The sequence below is a fragment of the Oncorhynchus clarkii genome, chromosome 22 (assembly GCF_045791955.1).
Source record: "Oncorhynchus clarkii lewisi isolate Uvic-CL-2024 chromosome 22, UVic_Ocla_1.0, whole genome shotgun sequence".
Taxonomy (NCBI): Eukaryota; Metazoa; Chordata; class Actinopteri; order Salmoniformes; family Salmonidae; genus Oncorhynchus; species Oncorhynchus clarkii.
Window position 1 is genome coordinate 31,666,345 of NC_092168.1, and position 18,423 is coordinate 31,684,767.

The following is an 18,423-nucleotide window of genomic DNA, read 5'->3' on the forward strand; positions in this document are numbered from 1 at the left end:
ATGAATGCTTTCATAGGCTGGGAGGGAGCAGGCGAGCAGTACGCTGATTTGGCCTCAGTCCAGATTCTCTCTCTGACTTTCCTCAACCTCGTAGCCACTCATACATATAGCTTCCCTCTTCATTCCTTGAACTCCTGTTCATTTACAGTACAGTACAGACTTCTCAACAAGCTTCTCTCAATATGTTGAAGTGTGTAGGCTAGTCAGTCATGGCTACCCATGTTGTAGCTTAGTCGGGTCAATTTAGTCAGGTTGAGTTCTTCAAGTAGGTTAGGCTATGCAGGTACGGGTAATACTGTATCCTACATGTTTGCTGAGGAAAATATTGTTTTGGAATAAAAACATGTTCTGATCACATTATTTGCAAGACAGCTCATACAGCCATGGACTATGCGTTGGATATGACACCAGCCAGACAATGTTTAATAAAGCACTCAAATCAGATTTAAAATCACAATTGAGCTGGGTAGCATTTCATAGATGTATATATGTATGTATGTTGTGTACGAAGACAAACCAGAGTGATGTATATGAGAAGTATAAAACTACAGTTCAGTTTAGAAAAACCCGAAGCACCAAAAACGACCGGAAGAAAGACACTTAGCAAATCATCAGAGCTCCAAAGCATGAGACATATAAGAAAGCAATTCAAACATTTGTTCCAGAGAGAGAGAAAAAGAGAGAGAGAGGGAGACATATTACATGTAATGCAATCATTATTTCAATAGCTCAATGTTGCCGTGTTTTGTGTTGTCATCAATGACATGATATACTCTGTCTTCTTGGATCAATCTGACTTTTCTTCGCATACTGACAAAAACATATGTCCTGCCTCCCTCCCACCTTCCTCATCCTTTGTTCATTTTTCTCCTTTGAAACGTGTTAAATCCTCTTGTAGTGTAAAATAGCCAGATTACAACTTGTTTGTGTTTCCTTTAAAAGAAATAAAGCATTACAGAGCACCCCATCATAAAAGCACTTTGGTATCTTAAAGACATCCACTTCATCCCATGTGCAGTCTCTAGCTGCTAGATAAATATTCATCATTTTTCTTTAGAGTGCTTCTAACATAATGCTGTGCTAAGACCATTGTGCATCCTAAATGACACCCTATTTCCTATATAGTTCACTACTTTTGACCAGAGCCTGGGCCAAGTCCAAAGTTCCCTATATAGTTAATAGGGTGCCATGTAGGATAAAGTCCCTGTCACTCTTCCAGTAAAGTCCCTCGCAAGTCTCATCCAACTGTACACACACTCAGCACTGTTAAATGAACATTTTGTTTGTGCAAAAAAAATTATGAAAACACACACACTCAAAAAAGAATTATAAACAAATATAATACAAAACAAAGCAACAACTAAAAAATAATCTACATTCAGCTACAACAGTTTTGAAAAATAAAACGTGCAATAGTGCAATTTCAGTTTTCTGTCTGCAAACACTTTTCTTTCTATCTCCATATGTTGTCCCATATGTCATCATTTAGGGTTGCAACATTCTGGTAACTTTCCCCAAATTCCCAGAATTCCCAGTTGGAGGATTACATATTTCTTGCTTATTCCCCCCTGATTCCAGAAAACTTGGAATTTTGGGAAAGTTGGTGGAATTTTGCAACCCGATCATCACTGCACAGGGACGCGTCTTGGTTGATCAGTGGCGGCTCCTCCGCATATTGCTTCTCCCCGAGTTCCCCCGGCTCTGGTCCCAACGCCTCACCTTCCTCCCCATACGGTCCTTCCACTTCTGTGCAATGGAGCCTTCGATGAGCAGAAGTCTACAGACAGGTGGGGGGCATATGAGTTACAATGTGTTATGAATTACATAAAGCTGGAAGTAGGGCTACAGTAGGTCCTACTGCCTTCCTTAAAAATGTACAACAGGGTTGGAGTCAATTCCATTTCAATCCTGAATTGAAATGGAATTGACTCCTATCTTGTTGTACATTTTTAACTGAAAGTTCCATTCCAATTCCTATTCTCCTCCATTGCTATCAATTATGACATTTGGAATTGACAGCTCTGCTGATGTACACAATCATATATAAATGATTCCATGAATGATTGTTGCTAATAGAGATACAGTAATACGACTGGCTAAAGACGTACCTGGATCTCTCCTCGTTCTCGTAACCCATGATGATGTACTCGTCGTTGGCAGTGAGAGGAGGACAGGGACAGCCAGAGTTGTAGTACAGTGTGACTGTATCACGAGGGATGTTCACTAAGGAAGACTTCAGGATGTCTTTGACCTCCACGATGGCACTCAGATCATGATTTCTGCTTCTAATCTCCTTCACCCTCGCACGAATCACTGGGAGGAAAAGATTAAACACGATTTTATTTCATTTGATTATTTTAGGAACCTTTACATTTAAAAGCCAATTTGTTTGACTGAACATTCAGGGACGTTTTCCTGGACATGAATTAAGCCTAGTCCAGGACTAAAAAGCACTTTTGATGGAGATTCCATTGAGAGTGCTTTTTACTGCAGGACTAGGTTTAATCTGTGTCTGGAATAACATCCAGAGTTTTAGGACAATGATAATATCATGCATTGTAATAATCAGCTAACTATATCTCTCTCATTCTGGAATCTTCTCTCACTCACTTCAGAACTGCAAAAGTAATTGCCTAAAAAATCATACAGAAAATAACCCACCATAGTTGTAATTACTCTTTAGGTAGGTCTTGAGACCCAGTCTTACCGACTTGCACTTGCATCGATCTGAAACAATAAAAGGATGTGATTCATTGTAGAACATCTGGTATTTGAACAGCAATATTACATTCTTGAAATAAATGCAATGACAAACACATGACATCAAAATCTATATCGTATTCTAACATAATACTGTACAGAAAAGATTCTTCAGCACTAAATTCAATAGCCAAAAATATTGTAGACATACATTTCTAAGCACATTATGATACATTTTTAGTATGTTAGGACAAAAACAGCTCCATGCAAAAGTATTCAAATGTTTAGATAAAGCAAAGAAAATGTGAATATTATTTTACCATTGTTGGCTCCTTTACAGTTCACATTGTGAGAGTCACTTGGAAAGTCAGGAGTTGATTCTGAATAAAGATAACAATGATGAGAACATTTTCACTGAAGAACAGTACAATATATCACTTCACAAGTAGCCTCTAATAAAATAGGCAACTGTGGTTGAATTTTTTTGTCACTTTATATTGGGAACATATTCAAGGGTCACATGGATCTTACCAGGTGAGCATTTTGAGGGGTCTTGATAATAGGGGTTGTCTGAGGAAGAGAGGAATAATATTTACTTACAAGTGGCTGATGTAGAGAATTGTACATCATCATCATATTTTCCCTTTGATCTCTTTCTCTTTATATTATGTGAGGTATATTTATTCACAATATCTATTTCAGAAATACACCCTTATCCTACCTGGTCCTTCTGCTTTGACAATGGCCTCTGGCGAGATACAGACTCCCCGGTCATAGACTGGCAGATCCTCGCAGGCCAAGCTCTCTGGCCAGGTGTGATTATACCGCTTCATCACCGGTTCACAGCCGCACTTCGCCCGTTCACACACCGACTTGCATGGCTTGATAGGGTCGTGTTGGAAGTCAATAGTGCATATTGGAGCGTACATTGCGCACAGAAAGAACAGTAAATCTGGACTGCACTGAGTGCCAAGAAGCCCTTCAAACTGCTCAATCGCTAAGACTGCGTTCGCCTGGGTGCTGTGGTGGAGGTGGTTGGGCATTTTCGTCATGTTCCAGGGCATGGACTTGCACAGTGGGATCCGGATGGGCTCGCAAGCCGCTGCGGACGCTCTGGGTATCCCAAACAGACAGGTAACCGCGAGGAAGGAGACGAAGAACTCGTGTGAAAACATGATCATCCTCAGTTATATTCAGACAGGTGGTTTCGGATAACAAAATTACAAAAAATGGAAAGCTAAATGCAATGCCTGGTTATGAAGTAGGCATAGATAAACTTCAATGCAATCCTAAAATCTATAGCCCTAAAGTTGCTGTCGAAAGTTGTCTGTCTACCTGGACGTGTCCAAACTTAGCGTCACGTAGAAGGAACGAGGAGCGAAAGTCATCTTTCGTGCGTAAAACCAAAACAACAAAGCCTATTCGAATTGAATTCCTAGCGGGAGATATCGTGGAGATTCCTTTAGTTTTCCCACTGTTCTTTTGTTGCTTATTCCATCGGCGCGTGTGTGATCATATTGCGGGTGGAAGTGGGCTGGGGTGGTGGCTCCGCTCTCTCAATCCCTTCCCAGACCAGTTTGCGCTGCAGTGATTGCTCGCTGGAATCGCAGTGACCGCACAGTGCGGGACCAGCTTTTTTACCCCTCCGCATCATCATCATGCCTCAGTCTGACCCAGGACACTCCTCCTCTCCTGCTTCAAGCCAATACCAAGCAGGGCTGGATAGCTTGTCCCACAGCCTTCTTTGAAACGCTTGGTCGTTATGAAATAGGCTATATAGCCTAACTCATTTCAGTAGCTAGGCCTATTCATTTCTATTTGGATTAAAAGTCATGAAACCCTTACAAAGACACCAGTATAAAGTCACAAATCTAAAGACATATGAGGATAGTGCTAAGTACACAATAAACTTTAATCAAGCCTAACTAGTGTAAACACAACACAATTGTCTTTGATGAGTGTTAATAGGCTTATTGGCTGTTGACAAGATTAAGAATGTGTTAAATAGCATCCTTTATGCAAACAGTGTTTAAATAATATACAATGAACAGCATGGAGGATTTTAAAGGGATCGTTTAAATTACATGTGACCAAGGGGTCATATAGGGTCAAATAGTTAATTATAATTAAGATACAGTATTCACCATTTCAGTGTTCACTATTTAATTAAAATACAATTTCAGTGTTCACTATTTAATTAAATACAATTTCAGTGATCACTATTTAATTAAATACCATTTCAGTGTTCATGATTTAATTAAATACCATTTCAGTGATCACTATTTAATTAAATACCATTTCAGAGTTTTCTGGATCCATGCAAAATTAGGCCAAATAAAGTGGAGCAAATTACTGTTATGAAAGCTTCTTAAAGAGCCTTTTCATTTAGTTTCTCACAAATACTGTACCAGTGGAAAAGAGAGCAGATTTAGGATTTAAGATTTGTAGATTACCTGTCAGACATTATTATAATGTTCACATTTGTTCCTCCAGTCAAACATGAACACTGATCGTGTGTGTTCACATGTATCTATGCTTGTGTGTGTGTGAGCACGGGACTGATGGGGTGTTTAACATTATGACCAGGGGAACGTCAATGTGATGGCTGCTGGCCGGGACCCTCAGGGTGGAGGAACACTTCCCCACTAATATTTTGACAGCAAAAAAAACACACAAAAAAGCACGAAACAAGTGACTAAGACCAATGTTGGCCTACGAAAATACAGCTGTTCTAGGAAAGACCAAGTTTTAGACAACCTTTGTTTCAGAATACACTGAGAAGCCAACTCAATAACACAATCAGGTCAGATGTGAGTTTGACAATTAGCTGCCAAGTGTGACAGCTTGAACTTTTGTGGACATTTCTCTAAACGAATGTCTCAAATGCAAACTCAAGTTAAAATGATTTGGCTAATCGTAGTACTGTATGTATGTCTGAGTATGTATAGAATTTTGTGTGCAGTTTATGTCCTGAAGTTTAGATAAAAAATAAAAAAACACAGGCCAGTAAGTGGATATAGCCTAAGATTTATTTGTCACGTTATGGAGGACACACAGTTCATCGAAACATCGAAAACATATAAAAGTGGTAAAAGGAGAGCTATTTATTAACATTCAGTAAATATGAAAGAATGTTTATTATATACCATACAGACAGGTACAATGGAGTGGTTATGCCAATGAGGCATTTAGTTAAAAAATTATTCTATGCTTTATACAAATATCAACGATCTGTTACCACTTTTCATAATATTTAAGTTTAATACCAACATTTTAGCTTAGCTCCAAATAATATAAAATGCTATGGTTTCTCAACAGTTTGGCAAATATCTCAAAAGAACACAAGAATGTAATTAACACAAATTCACAGATACACATACTGTAATAATCAACAGATGGTGAATGGAATAACTGTGGATCATCATTTCCCCAAAAATCTGCAATTAGTTTTGCACATTGCAATGCTTCCCTTAATAGCAATTTTAGTGTTACATTTTTTAACCCATTCAATATTTAGAAATGAAAGACTATGACAGTATTCAAAAATGTAATTAAGTAGTAGTGTACCACTGATCATTGTCAACAAAGCTTACATCAGATTCATTTAAGTAAACAAATTATTCATTCATAAAACTGGGTGAAAAGAAAAAACCCTGATCCCACAAAATCAATAATATTATTTTTTTGTTTTCTTTAAGACTGAAGATGAAACACAGCACACCCACAATGGTCACATCATCATATCAGACACAAGTTGTACAGAGCCATATATTTATATTCTCAGTATAGGGCTCTGGGGCTGCCTGCATGTATCAAGCGTCTCAGAGTAGGAGTTCTGATCTAGGATCAGGTCCCCTGTCTATGTAACTGCTGGGTGTAACCATAGCTAGCAAACTGTCATGGTCAAAACATAGACTAAATGGTTGCTAAAATGGGAAGAGTTCTGTTCATGATAAGAAGTTGCTCTGCTTTCTTGACATCGAAATCAACCAGACAGGTCCTACAGGCCCTAGTTTTGTCAGACTTGGACTACTGCCCAGTTGTGTAAACTTGTGCGGCAAATAAGGACAAAGGAAAATTGCAGTTGATCCAGAACAGAGCAGCACATATTGCACGGAAAATGTATACAGAGGGTGGATGTCAGTGGTATGCATGTCAATCTCTCTTGGCTCAAAGTCTTTTTTTTGCCAGGTGTTGATTGGTTAAAGGTATCGAACTGTTTGTTCAAGCAGTTGGCACATAGTTCGGACACTCATAGGTACAACACAAGACATGCAGCCAGAGGTATCTTCATAGTCCCCCAGGTCCAGAACAGAGGCTGGGAAACGCACAGTATTACAGAGAGCCATGACTAAATGGAACTCTCTACCAACCCGGGTAACTCAAAGTAGCAATACAACCAGATTTTAAAAAATGGATAAAACAACACCTTACGGCACGACGGGGACTGTTTAGAGAGACATTTTTATATTAATTTGTATTAAGTATTGCATTATGTACTGTATTCTGCACTGTATTAAGTATTACGTAGTGTATTCTGCATTGTATTAAGTATTGTATTAAGCATTGTATTATGTAGTGTATTCTGTAGTGTTATGTATATTATGCATTTTATGTATTCTATTTGTCGTTTTGTTTCCTGTTTGGACTCCAGGAAGAGATTAGCAGTGGGATCCAAATAAAATATTATTGTGATCTAAAAGGCAAAACTGATCTCAAATTATCACTCCTACTCTGAGAAGCTTGATACATAAGACCCCTGATGTTGTCTCCTTCACTCTCTGCATGCTAAGGCTCCAGACAGAACCTCTTTCTCTCGCTAGGCAGGGAGCCTCCCTGCCTGCCTCTCTCTCTGCTAGCCTCCCTGCCTCTCTCTCTCGCTAGCCTCCCTCTCTCGCTAGCCTCCCTGCCTCTCTCTCTCGCTAGCCTCCCTGCCTCTCTCTCTCGCTAGCCTCCCTGCCTCTCTCTCTCTCGCTCTCTCTCTCTCACCTTTCCTCTCTCGCTAGCCTCTCCTCCTCCTCCTCCTCTCTAGCCTCTCCTCTTCCTCCTCCTCTCCAGCCTCTCCTCCTCCTCTATAGCCTCTCCTCCTCTCTAGCCTCTCCTCTTCCTCCTCCTCTCTAGCCTCTCCTCTTCCTCTCTAGCCTCTCCACCTCCTCCTCTCTAGCCTCTCCACCTCCTCCTCTCTAGCCTCTCCACCTCCTCCTCTCTAGCCTCTCCACCTCCTCCTCTCTACCTCCTCCTCTCTACCTCCTCCTCTCTAGCCTCTCTACCTCCTCCTCTCTAGCCTCTCTACCTCCTCCTCTCTAGCCTCTCTATACCTCCTCTCAGGGCTCTCAGGTGGAGGAAGGCACACTCTGCTTGTAGACGGCGTGGTATGCGTTACGGAGCAGCACATAGGGGAAGCAAGACTCCAGAAGGTCCATGGTCAGGAATGGGGACTCCTGCACAATCTGGTAGAGAAAACACATGGATGGATAAGGATACAACCCAAAATAAACACTGTGTGAACAAAGTTACACATAGGTTGCATCCCAAATGGCACCCTATTCCCTATAAAAGCGCACAACTTTTGACCAGGGCCCACATACGGCTCTGGTCAAAAGTAGTGTGCTATATAGGGAATAGGGTGCCATTTGGGATGCAGATTAAGTTTAATCACACTTTTGTGATCTTGCCTTGTTCTCTATGTTATCGGGGCAGAGTAGCCCCATGGATTAGGCAGAAGGGTGTGTGTGTGAGTGTGTGTGTTCTATCCTATGCCAGGTCCACTGCAGGATAAAGACTGTGGCTGATTCTTCCTTCTTTCCATTACAGTTGTCTTTCTATTCAACAACCTCCCTCCTGTAGATTATTCTTCAAAGGAAAGCAAATCTCCAGACCAATGAGTAAGCATCTCTGATCAAAAGACCATACATGTGTATGCATGACTGCATATGTAATTTTCAATACAGTCAGAAAGAAAATAGTGCTCTGTTCATTTTCCAAAGAAAATAATGCTTGGCTCATTTTCCAGTAGAAAGAGGTTATGCGATTCTCTTCCTTTTCCTTCTACTTTGTGCTGGCCAATGCTAGTGAAAATGTTGACCTTGGAACCAACTGGTATATTACATGTGTTAGTTAGATGATGGTTAGATGATAATTAGATGATGTGACAATGTGTTAGATGATGGCTAGCTTAGTCATAATGCATGTCAAGTTCAAAGTTCAAGTGCTACAGTATACAGTAAAACTCCAATCTACTTGGACTATTGTAATCCTTATTTATAGTAAGCCTAACTTTATAAAACTGTAACTCTTAGTCATTCGGTTTGATATAGTGTCATCAATTTTTAGTATAGGACTCTCTCCTAAATTCATTTTCCAGGTCTCCTTTGGGAAACATTTCTTCTGACCTAAACGGGACTTCCTGGTTAAATAAAGGGTTAAAATAGAACATTAATCTGCATCCCAAATGGCACCCTATTCCCTATATACTGCACTACTTTTGACCATGGCCTATAGGGCCCTATATAGTAGTGCACTATATAGGGAATAGGATGCCATTTGGGACTCATCCATACAGTATGTGACTCACCATATCCAGGAGCAAGTAGACAGATTCTCTGTTCCTTGTTGTGGTTTTGTCAGTCTCCTGGCCGATCTTCAGCAAACTGGAGGAGGCAAGCTGCACGGGAGAGAGAACTGTTTCAATCAGTTTCAACTGACTGTGTAGAAGAATGGTAAAGAACTAGAAGCTTTAAGAACAACTTCAAAATGGGGCGGCAGATAGCCTAGCGGTTAAGAGTGTTGTGCCAGTAACCAAAATGTTGATGTTCCCTTGAGCAATGCACTTAACCCTAAATGCTCCTGTAAGTTACTCTGGATAAGATTGTCTTCTAAATGACTCAAATGTCAAATGTAAACTTTAACACTGAAAGAAGCATGGTGTCTTTTCACAATGTTTCTACAAGTCACCAAGCTGCACCGGAGAAAACAACTCTCACACCGAGGGCCGGTTTCCCAGACACAGATAACAACTCTCACACCGAGGGCCGGTTTCCCAGACACAGATAACAACTCTCACACCGAGGGCCGGTTTCCCAGACACAGATAACAACTCTCACACCGAGGGCCGGTTTCCCAGACACAGATAACAACTCTCACACCGAGGGCCGGTTTCCCAGACACAGATAACAACTCTCACACCGAGGGCCGGTTTCCCAGACACAGAAAACAACTCTCACACCGAGGGCCGGTTTCCCAGACACAGATAACAACTCTCACACCGAGGGCCGGTTTCCCAGACGAAGATAACAACTCTCACACCGAGGGCCGGTTTCCCAGACACAGATACATCCTATTTCTGAACTAAACAGCAATTCAAACTTTTAGTCCTGCAATATTTATCTGTGTCTGGGGAAACCGGTCCTAAATGTATAGAAGCACTCGTGTCTCTTCTATCACTTTCACAATGTTACTAGACATTTAAAGCACAATGTTACTAGACATTTAAAGCACAATGTTACTAGACATTTAAAGCACAATGTTACTAGACATTTAAAGCACAATGTTACTAGACATTTAAAGCACAATGTTACTAGACATTTAAAGCACAATGTTACTAGACATTTAAAGCACAATGTTACTAGACATTTAAAGCACAATGTTACTAGACATTTAAAGCACAATGTTACTAGACATTTAAAGCACAATGTTAACAGACATTTAAAGCACAATGTTACTAGACATTTAAAGCACAATGTTACTAGACATTTAAAGCACAATGTTACTAGACATTTAAAGCACAATGTTACTAGACATTTAAAGCACAATGTTACTAGACATTTAAAGCACAATGTTACTAGACATTTAAAGCACAATGTTACTAGACATTTAAAGCACAATGTTAACAGACATTTAAAGCACAATGTTACTAGACATTTAAAGCACAATGTTACTAGACATTTAAAGCACAATGTTAACAGACATTTAAAGCACAATGTTAACAGACATTTAAAGCACAATGTTACCAGACATTTAAAGCACAATGTTACCAGACATTTAAAGCACAATGTTACCAGACATTTAAAGTCTACCACTCTAACCTTGCCTCTTGGATGTTAACTAAACACTGCAGGGTTTCAAAGAGGATGGGGCTTGGGCTGCATCTCACATGGTATCAGACTGCAGACAGCATTACATATTTTAACACTGTTGTAGTAATACAATATTGGAGCGCAATACAAAGTAAGAGACAACATTTTATGAGGAATAATTCCAATGGAAACACAGAGGGGAAAACAAGGTTGGTGGTGTGCTGTACCCTCCTCCTCAGCGATGCAGAAAAAGCCCCGGTATCCAGGAAAATTCATTTCAGATATTAAAATAAAAAATGATTTAGAATCACAGAAGGTTTATGGAACATTAATGTTTATCAATCCCGGTCATGAAAATAAAAAATGAAATAAAATAAATATCCTGCCTCCTCCCACGCTGTGTGTAATAAATTCTTACACAATCTTGGCTCTGTCCCAAATAGCACCCTATTCCAGGGCCCAAAAGAAGTGCACTATATAGGGAAGTGTGCCATTTAGCATACACTCGCTAGCATTTTGAAAAACCCACCAGAGATATTAAATAGGAAACAGATGAAAGAAGAGAGCTGCTTATAATAAATAATAAGAAAGGGCGGAGAGAAATGTGTGGTATAAACCAAATGGACTACCACTATAAAACGTACTGCGAGGAACTCTTTGAGGCGGTCCTCGATGCTGCCCTTGTGGATGGTGAATAAAGCTGCAGCGATCTGGTTTATAGCTTTAGCCAGACAGTGGATGTTGTTGCAGTGACCTGTGAAAGGATGACAGACAAGTAGATATTAGTGTATCGACTATGTCGTTAAACACCGCGGGTAAAACTATCTACTATATCTTTCTACAATGTTAACTTGAGACTAAACCACATCAATCCATATACATGGAACAACAGCTGAACATAAAATGTCCTTAAGACATCTTATTACTTACTGTATGTCACAGCACTTTTAACAAAGGACTATTATGAAGGAACCATATCAAGTATAACAACAAATAGACTTAAAATGTACATAGAACATTTACTTCATGTATCTAAAAACAGGTACCTTCAATAGCAGGGCTATACTGGGACATGACGTTGCTTGCCAAGGTGGGCATAGAGACCGCCACAAACACCATCAGCAGGCACGCTATCTTGTACTCCTCCTCAGGACTGATGTTCTCTGTTACCAAAGAAAGGAAATGTCTGTTAACAAACCATCACCATGACAGCTTAACAGCACGACTTTATCTTGGCATCATGACATAGAGAAAAAAATATATAAAAAAATAGCAGTTTGGGGGAAATCGGGGGGATCCAATTTGGATATTATCTGAACACGAAGACCCTCTAGCCAAGACAAACTGCAATAAGGCTCTGTAATTAGCTGTAATTTATATTAACAGGACAACACTGGGAGATGATTCAACTATGTGGACCCAGCACGGGGTAGGAATGCCTCCCAAATGGCATCCTATTCTCTATATTGCACTACTTTTGACCAGACCCTTATGGGTCTCCCTAAGGCCCTGGTCAAAAGTAGTGCACTACCATTTGCATCCTAGGGGATGAAGTTGAGGGTTGATAACTATTTTGATATTAAACAGAGGTTTGTATAAGAACAGCAGGGGCATAATAGAAATGTCTTCGCTGGCCAAACGGCCTGCAGGGCTCTTAATGGCTCTGACAGAGTTAAAGCAATGTTATTGAGTATTTTCCTTAGAGCAACAGAGAGAGGCTGGGAACTTGAGGAGAGCCAGTGGTTTCGTCCCAAATGGCACCCTATTCCCTATATAGTGCACTACTTTTGACCAGACACCTATACAGGGGACAGGGTGCCATTTGGGATGCAAACAGAGGAATCTCTGGGAATAGGGTAACATTTGGGACATAGAGTGCATTCGGAAAGTATTAAGACCCCTTGACTTTTTCCACATTTTGTTAAATTACAGCCTATTTCTAAAATCGATTAAATAGTTATTTCCCCCTCAATCTACAAACAATACCCCATAATGATAAAGCAAAAACAGGTTTAGATATTTTTGTCATGAAAAAAATCACATTTACATAAGTATTCTGACCGTTTACTTTGTACTTTGTTGAAGCACCTTGGGCAGCTATTAAAGCCTCACATCTTCTTGGGTATGACGCTACAGACTTGGCACACCTGTATTTGGAGAGTTTCTCCCATTCTTCTCTGCAGATCTTCTCAAGCTCTGTCAGGTTGGATCGGGAGCGTCGCTGCACAGCTATTTTCAGGTCACTCCAGAGATGTTTGATCGGGTTCAATTCCGGGCTCTGGCTGGGCCACTCAAGGACATTCAGAGACTTGTCCCGAAGCCACTCCTGCATTGTCTTGGCTGTGTGCTTAGGGTCATTGTCCTGTTGGAAGGTGAACCTTCACCCCAGTTTGAGGGCCTGTGTTCTCTGGAGCAGGTTTTCATCAACGATCTCTCTGTACTTTGCTCCGTTCATCTTTCCCTCGATCATGAGTCGTTTCCCAGTCCCTGCCACTGAAAAACATCCCCACAGCACGATGCTGCCACCACCATGCTTCTCCAGATGTGACACTTGGCATTCAGGACAAAGAGCTCAATCTTGGATTCATCAGACCAGAGAATCTTGTTTCTCATGGCCTGAGAGTCCTTTAGGTGCCTTTTGGCAAACTCAAAGCGGGCTGTCAAGTGCCTTTTACTGAGGAGTGGCTTCCGTCTGGCCATTCTACCATAAAGGCCTGATTGGTGGAATGCTGCAGCAATGGTTGCCCTTCTGGAAGGTTCTCCCATCTCCAAAGAGGAACTCTGGAGCTCTGTCAGAGTCCCCATTGGGTTCTTGGTCACGTCCCTGACAAAGGCCCTTCTCCCCCGATTGGTCAGTTTGGCCCGGGCGGCCAGCTCTAGGAAGAGTCGTGGTGGTTCCAAACTTCGTCCATTTAAGATTGATGGAGACCACTGTGTTTGTGGGGACCTTCAATGCTTATGATATTTTTTGGTACCCTTCCCCAGATCTGTGCTTCGACTCAATCCTGTCTCGGAGCTCTAAGGAAAATTCCTTCTACCTCATGGCTTGGTTTTTGCTCTGACATGCACTGTCAACTGTGGGACCTTATATAGACAGGTGTGTGCCTTTCCAAATCATGTCCAATCAATTGAATTTACCACAGGGTGACTCCAATCAAGTTGTTGATATATCATTTAGCAAACATTTAAAAAACCCTGTCATTATGGGGTATTGTGTGTAGATTGATGAGGATTTTTAAACATGTAATACATTTTAGAATAAGGCTGTAATGTAACAAAATGTGGAAAAAGTGAAGGGACGCACATATGGAATGGACAGCACTTTGTGGATATGGCTGCAGGCTACATGACTTGACAAACTAATACCAGTGTGTATAAGCATCAACATGTCCTGTTAAGTAACACGTCCCTCAGGGGTGCTGGGGTGTTAAAACATTACCTAAACAAAGCATGGCATATCTGTTGCGATTATGAAAAATTGACAGGACATGCATTTCATTTTAATTTATGAAAACATTAGTTTGATACATGACCTCAGCAGGGAATGTAGTTCTAATGCTTGTCCAACTCTCTCTCTCTTTGCCATTATTAACAGATTTACTTTCAAACTCTGAGATTTCAACAGCGAATCAGTCATCCCTATACACAGTGGTTGCACATGTAACTCAGGTTATGATGCATATGATAGCCATCGTCATTTCAGCTCAACAGCTAAACATATCCATTAATTCAAAATGTAAATTGCCGATTGACTAAATCCAAGATGTGCAGCAAACTAGTTCACATGTGTTCTTGTTACAGTTAGTCATTATTCAACAATAATTTCATGGAATACACAATCATAGAGACGTCCTCAATGGTGCATACAGAGAAATGGACTTCCATGTATCAGCTGTGTGATGAAGCAGTGTATGGAGTGTCCTATCTTACCTGACTTCTGGGAGGAGAGGGCCACCACTAAGGCAGGGTCTATCTCACAGGGCAGGCCTGCTGCAGAGGACAGCTCATACACATTCATGGCCACCTGATGATCAACATACAGGACATCAGAGAGTCAGTCTGCTTCAAACACAACAGCTATTTATACATCATATTAATAATATGAATAATATATGCCACTTAGCAGATGCTTTAATCGAAAGCAATTTACAGAACAGTGTATGTGATCCTTGTGCGAACTGAACCCACAACCTTGACCTCATGAAGCATCAATTAAAGGTCCTACTGTGTCTCTCACCTTCATGTCGGTCTCTCTGGGAATGTGATCCTTGAAGTCCTCCACTGAGCTCACCAGGAATGGGATGTGGCACGACAACACCTGTTGACAAGAAGAAGATAATGTGTTACCTCAATACTAAGCCAGAAATAGTTGATTTAACCAACTTCAGCACAGGGTGTAATATGAGAAATTAAGATAATTGTGTACTCTATTGTGTCAATATATGATGCCAATCAATTTAGAAACGAAGCATTTGTGTTTAGTGAGTCTGCCAGATCAGAGGCAGTAGGGATGACCAAGGACGTTCTCTTGATAAGTGCATGAATTAGACAATTTTCCTATCCTGTTAAGCATAAAAAATGTAAGGAGTACTATTGGGTGTCAGGTAAAATGTAAGGAGTACTATTGGGTGTCAGGTAAAATGTAAGGAGTACTATTGGGTGTCAGGTAAAATGTAAGGAGTACTATTGGGTGTCAGGTAAAATGTAAGGAGTATTGGGTAAAATGTAAGGAGTACTATTGGGTGTCAGGTAAAATGTAAGGAGTACTATTGGGTGTCAGGTAAAATGTAAGGAGTACTATTGGGTGTCAGGTAAAATGTAAGGAGTACTATTGGGTGTCAGGTAAAATGTAAGGAGTACTATTGGGTACTATTGGGTGTCAGGTAAAATGTAAGGAGTACTATTGGGTGTCAGGTAAAATGTAAGGTACTATTGGGTGTCAGGTAAAATGTAAGGAGCAAAAAGTACATGATTTTCTTTATGAATGTAGTGGTGTAAAAGTAAAAGTTGTCAAAAATATAAAAAGTAAAGTACAGATACCCCAAAAAACTACTTAAGTAGTACTTAAAAGTATTTAAGTACTTTACACCACTGCCCACGGGACACGTCTGAAGTCGGTACCGCCAATGTGCCAACTACTGTCTGTAGCTTCTGAACTGTTTGGACTACAAACTAATATGACTCAACATGGAAAGGGGAGATTCTCACAAACAAGATGGTGTTCCCCGTTTTGCTCTACGACCCCCACAAGTGTCACAGGACTCATCTGAAGGTAACCTTGTACCGGTAAAAATACATTAATGGAAGTAGTTTGGTACCCCTACCAAAAATGGGGTTAAATATGGGTTAACATCTAAAAAAAATATTTCTGAGCTTTTGAATATCTCCTAGATATAGGACAGACACTTTAAAACCTTATTCGTTATGATATCTTTTTTTACTCTCTGTTTTGCCATTCATGAATGTGTTTCTATGAGCTATAACAGTATTATTATCAGTATAATATATATGTTTTATATTGCTACAGGGGTCCTACAATTCAAAAGAGCCGACTTACATCTCGGAGTGCCTCCTGAGCCAGTGATCGGAATGAGAGGATAACGCCGATGATGGTCATCCGTTTCAGAACACTGTCGACTGCTGTAACACCAAGACAAAAAACATGTGAGCCTCACAGACAACTGACATGTCTCTAGTCATTTTACTGGTATGCAAATAAGATTTAGATGTTACGTCACTTTTGCCCTTCAGCAGCCATAACCAAAGGTCCGTACGCATAACAGTTATATTTATGGGAGAATGTATCATGTATTTGTTGCTTATTTGGCCCTTGGCAGCACTGAGCCTAGTGTCTGTCTGGCACAGTAAGACTGGCCAGGCCAGTAGAAATACAGACAGAGTACCCACATGAGAGCTTCTTGAACAGAGCAGCCATTTCTCCAGGCTTGTCAAAGCTGGTCCTCATCTGGGTCAAAACCTCAACGTTGTCCACCACCAGTTTCTGAAGAGGAGAATAATGAGTTGAGGGAGACAGGGAGAGGAGTAGGAATGTGAGGGAAAGAGAGAGGGAAAGAGGAAGGAAGAGAAATAGGGAGATATATAGTATATATACAGTGTATTTGGAAAGTATTCAAACGTTCACTTTTTCCACATTTTGTTACAGCCTTATTCTAAAATTGAATAAAACTTCTTATGGCTTAGATCCCGTTAACAGGATCGATATGACAACAGCCAGTGAAAGTGCAGGGCACCGCATTCAAAACAACAGAAATCTCATAATTCAAATTCCTCAAACATACAAGTATTTTACACCATTTTAAAGATAAACTTGTTGTTAATCCCACCACAGTGTCCAATTTCAAAAAGGCTTTACTACGAAAGCACACCAAACTATTATGTTAGGTCAGTACCTAGTCACAGAAAAACACAGCCATTTTTCCAGCCAAAGAGAGGAGTCACAAAAAGCAGAAATAGAGATAAAATGAATCACTAACCTTTGATGATCTTCATCAGATGACACTCATAGGACTTCATGTTACACAATACATGTATGTTTTGTTCGATAAAGTTCATATTTATATCCAAAAATCTCAGTTTACATTGGCGTGTTACGTTCAGTAATGTTTTGCTTCCAAAACATCCGGTGATTTTACAGAGAGCCACATCAATTTACAGAAATACTCATCATAAATGTTGATGAAAATACAAGTGTTATGCATGGAACTTTAGATAAACTTCTCCTTAATGCAACCGCTGTGTCAGATAAAAAAAAAAGCTTTATCCGAAAAAGCACACCATGCAATAATCTGAGTACAGTGCTCAGACAACAAAACAAGCCATACAGATATCCACCATGTTGTGGAGTCAACAGAAGTCAGAAATAGCATTCTAAATATTCACTTACCTTTGATGATCTTCATCAGAATGCACTCCCAGGAATCCCAGTTCTACAATAAATGTTTGATTTGTTCGATTAAGTCCATCATTTATGTCCAAATACCTCCTTTTTGTTCACGCGTTTAGTAAACAATCCAAACTCACGAGGCGCGGCCAAGTCCAGGCGGAAGTTCAGACGAAAAGTCATATTACAGTTCGTAGAACTGTCAAACGAAGTATAGAATCAATCTTTAGGATGTTTTTATCATAAATCTTCAATAATATTTCAACAGGAGAATTCCTTTGTCTGTAGAAATGCGATGGAACGCAGCTAACTCTCACGTGAGCGCGCGTGATCAGCTCATGCCACTCTGGCAGACCCCTGACCCCCCCAAGACAGGGATTTTTACTAGGTTGAGTGAGTTTAAATGTATTTGGCTAAGGTTTATGTAAACTTCTAACTTTAAGATCTACTTTGTGCATGACACAAGTCATTTTTCCAACAATTGCTTACAGACAAATTATTTCACTTATAATTCACTGTATTACAATTCCAGTGGGTCAGACGTTTACATACACTAAATTGACTGTGACTTTAAACAGATTGGAAAATTCCAGAAAATGATGTCATGGCTTTAGAAGCTTCTGACAGGCTAATTGACATAATTTGAGTCAATTGGAGGTGTACCTGTGGACGTATTTCAAGGCCTACCTTCAAACTCAGTGCCGCTTGACATCATTGGAAAATCAAAAGAAATCAGCCAAGACCTCA

At 40.3% G+C, this 18,423-nt stretch overlaps 2 protein-coding genes across 4 annotated transcripts in view; both read right to left on the bottom strand.

Moving 5' to 3' along the window:
- Nucleotides 1-400: 400 nt before the first annotated feature.
- On the bottom strand, nt 401-5,242 carry LOC139380787 (frizzled related protein). The gene is made up of 6 exons (XM_071123814.1): nt 3,422-5,242; nt 3,232-3,270; nt 3,021-3,080; nt 2,662-2,727; nt 2,109-2,313; nt 401-1,777 (listed from the first exon to the last, which is right to left on the bottom strand). Exons 1-6 carry the CDS (start codon nt 3,879-3,881, stop codon nt 1,654-1,656), a joined length of 954 nt encoding a protein of 317 aa, XP_070979915.1. The 5' UTR covers nt 3,882-5,242; the 3' UTR covers nt 401-1,653.
- A 465-nt stretch (nt 5,243-5,707) lies between these two features.
- LOC139380788 (nck-associated protein 1-like) overlaps nt 5,708-18,423 on the bottom strand; it is a 71,864-nt gene continuing 59,148 nt past the window's right edge. For 2 of the 3 annotated variants that reach the window (XM_071123818.1, XM_071123815.1), the window contains 8 exons: nt 16,683-16,776; nt 16,333-16,415; nt 15,013-15,093; nt 14,706-14,799; nt 11,822-11,938; nt 11,420-11,529; nt 9,275-9,364; nt 5,710-8,150 (listed from right to left, as the gene is read on the bottom strand). In XM_071123818.1, coding sequence (XP_070979919.1) covers nt 8,034-8,150; nt 9,275-9,364; nt 11,420-11,529; nt 11,822-11,938; nt 14,706-14,799; nt 15,013-15,093; nt 16,333-16,415; nt 16,683-16,776 — 786 coding nt within the window. In that variant the 3' untranslated portion in view covers nt 5,710-8,033. Of the gene's footprint in view, nt 8,151-9,274; nt 9,365-11,419; nt 11,530-11,821; nt 11,939-14,705; nt 14,800-15,012; nt 15,094-16,332; nt 16,416-16,682; nt 16,777-18,423 lie in introns of all 3 variants that reach the window. The other variant, XM_071123817.1, reaches the window with a different exon arrangement.